Source organism: Varanus komodoensis, unplaced genomic scaffold (assembly GCF_004798865.1).
Source record: "Varanus komodoensis strain SLA01 unplaced genomic scaffold, ASM479886v1 scaffold29_1, whole genome shotgun sequence".
NCBI classification, from domain to species: domain Eukaryota; kingdom Metazoa; phylum Chordata; class Lepidosauria; order Squamata; family Varanidae; genus Varanus; species Varanus komodoensis.
In genome coordinates, this window is record NW_025335759.1 from 11,782,057 (window position 1) to 11,784,485 (window position 2,429).

Sequence of the window (2,429 nt, forward strand, 5' to 3'; positions counted from 1 at the left end):
CCCCCCCCCCCCCCAGCATTCTTATTTAAATCATGCCTTATGTCAGCTGTTACACGCACAGAAGAGCAAGATAAGCTTAAACTTTCTGGCTCTCTCATATTTTGCAAAGCTTTCCTTTAAATTCTGCAGACTTCACTTTGGACAGGGGCAGTTTTCAAAACAGCTTTTTAAATAAAATTAAATATATCTAATTTCTTGGGGATCTGTTTGTGGTATCCTGATTTTTTAAAAAAATCATTTTTAAATTCTTTGGTGCAAAAGCCATTCCAAATGCTGGTTCTAAAAATACTGATCACTTTCTGATCAGTATTTTGAATTCTTTCAGCAGAGTGAGCCCTTGATGTAAGTTTGGAAAGGGTGTTTTCCCCCCTCTCCACTTCAGAGGAAAGATTAATTTGTAAGGTAGAAAAATTTAATCAGAATGGACAGAGTAGTTTCTAAAAAGGTTGCCTTTAAATTAAAAAAAGTAAGTGAAAGTTGCATTTCCTTCCATCAGGTTCTAGAATTCAAGAGCCGCTGGAAATGTGTAATCTCTCGGAAGGAAGTTTTTCGTTCTGCGTTACATGGACCCACAGCTCCACAGCAAATATCAAAGCTGAAATTCAAAATGTGGGGCTGCCTTCATCCTTCACAGACATAAGTGCTTGGGAGCAGAATCCCATGCAAAGTTGTCTGAATTTCTTACAAACAGCCACATTGAAGACGTATTAACCCCAGCCTTTCAAGCCAGCGAGATATTTTCTGCCGCTCCATGGAGAGGGTCAGAAGGAAGAAGGGACTGGAAAAACTTTAGAAAAGCATCACAAAATGCCACAAAGCATCCCCATTGAGGCTTTCAAATGAGCAACAGAAAATCAAAGCCAAACAGGCTGGAGAAAGTCAAGAAATAGCTTGCCCTGCATGAGATTAAGAGGAGAAGGAGAAGGGGGAAAGTTACACTCGGAGCACATATTTTGCTAAAGTTTGCCATGCAGATGCTCAGAAACACATTAGTCAATCTTTGGTCAGGTTTTTAAGCCACAGAGTTAAACCGGGGATTGGGGGTGGGGAAGGGCTCCTATTTATGTCACTTAAAAGTGACAGCTATTTTACTCCCTTGAAAGCGAAGTGCTCCCAGAAAAGGGTGGTGGTGGTTGTTTTTTAGTTGTAGTTCCCTTTCCCTCCCTTCTGCCCCCTCCTCAAAATCCCACTTGCCAAACCAGGGTAGTAGGGAGATAAATATTTACAAATAAGACAGAGGAAGAGTGTGTGTATTTGTGAGTGGGGAAAATGAGCTTCGAAAAGGGGCAGTTCAAACTTAGAGCACAGGAATCAGTTCCAAGTTGAACTGTGGGAATAATTCACAGCCTTAAAATTTCTTCATTTTCCCCCTTGAAAGCAGCAGCAATAAAAGCCACCCTTTAAAGCTAAACTAGTCGGTCGCTACCCTTTCTATTGTGCTTTTTAAGCGACCCATCCAGGCCAGAACACCTTCCATCGAAGACATAACAAAATCTAGGCTTACCCTTTGTGCCATCGGACACTCGGACGGTTTTTCTCCGGGGTTTTCTTTCCTGGTTGCCTCTCCCCCCTGGGGGAGTTGGCTCTTGGGGGGGCCAGGGAAGCTTCAGGTCCGTCCAAACCGGAGATCCTTCATTTTGGCCCCTTCCCCAAGCCCATCACTCCAACAAAATCAACGACGAAAAAGAGAAACTGTTGCCAAGAGAGGTCTGTTTTGTTTCTCTAGTCTATTTTCCTCCCCAGAAAGGGGCAATTTCTCTGTGGATGGCTCAGGAGAAGGGTAATAATATGAATAATTTAAAAAATTACAAAAATTAAACCTTCCAAAGGTCTTTCCAAATATAGATATATAGATATACAAAACCAACCTAAGTAGGCGAGCTAGCTAGAGGCAGCCGGCATGAGAAATCTGCCTGGATGTTTGTTTGTGTACAGAGGCAACGGGCACTGGCGCTTGTTTTCTTGCCTGCAGGTATCTCCTTTCTCCCAAGTAGACCCTTTTCTTCTGCCTTTCTGCTGTCGTAGCTGTCCATCAAGTGCCGAACGATGTCAGACCTGAAGTGACTTATGGTCTTTGCAGGAAAAAAAAAAAATATCAACAAACCGGTGGTAGTTTGGGGGGGGGGGAAGGGGTGTGTAATGATCAAACGCCAGCAACACCCCCTACTCCAAGAAACGCTCGCCCGCCTCACACTCCTTTCTCTCCCCCTTTCTTTTTCTCTTCTTTCTCCCCCCCCCCCTTTTCTTCTTCTCTCCTTTAAATCACAGGCATCTCCTCTGCCTCCTTGCCCTCCCTAGTGATGGTTAAGGTTGCAATCCTATCAAAGCAAGAAGCAGGGCATGAAAGGGGAAGCGGGGCAGAAGGTGCGAGAGTGGGGGGGCTCAGAGGACCCAAGAAGCCCCCCCACCCAGCATCTCCACCAAGGAGA

General features: G+C 44.5%; 1 protein-coding gene across 1 annotated transcript in view; it reads right to left on the reverse strand.

Annotated features, from left to right (window-relative positions):
* The window catches only part of MEIS3 (Meis homeobox 3), a 40,733-nt gene extending 38,685 nt beyond the window's left edge, over positions 1–2,048 (reverse strand). Inside the window, exon 1 of the mRNA XM_044434951.1 lies at positions 1,505–2,048. Coding sequence (XP_044290886.1) covers positions 1,505–1,516 — 12 coding nt within the window. The 5' untranslated portion in view covers positions 1,517–2,048. The remainder of the gene's footprint in view (positions 1–1,504) is intronic.
* Positions 2,049–2,429: the final 381 nt, after the last annotated feature.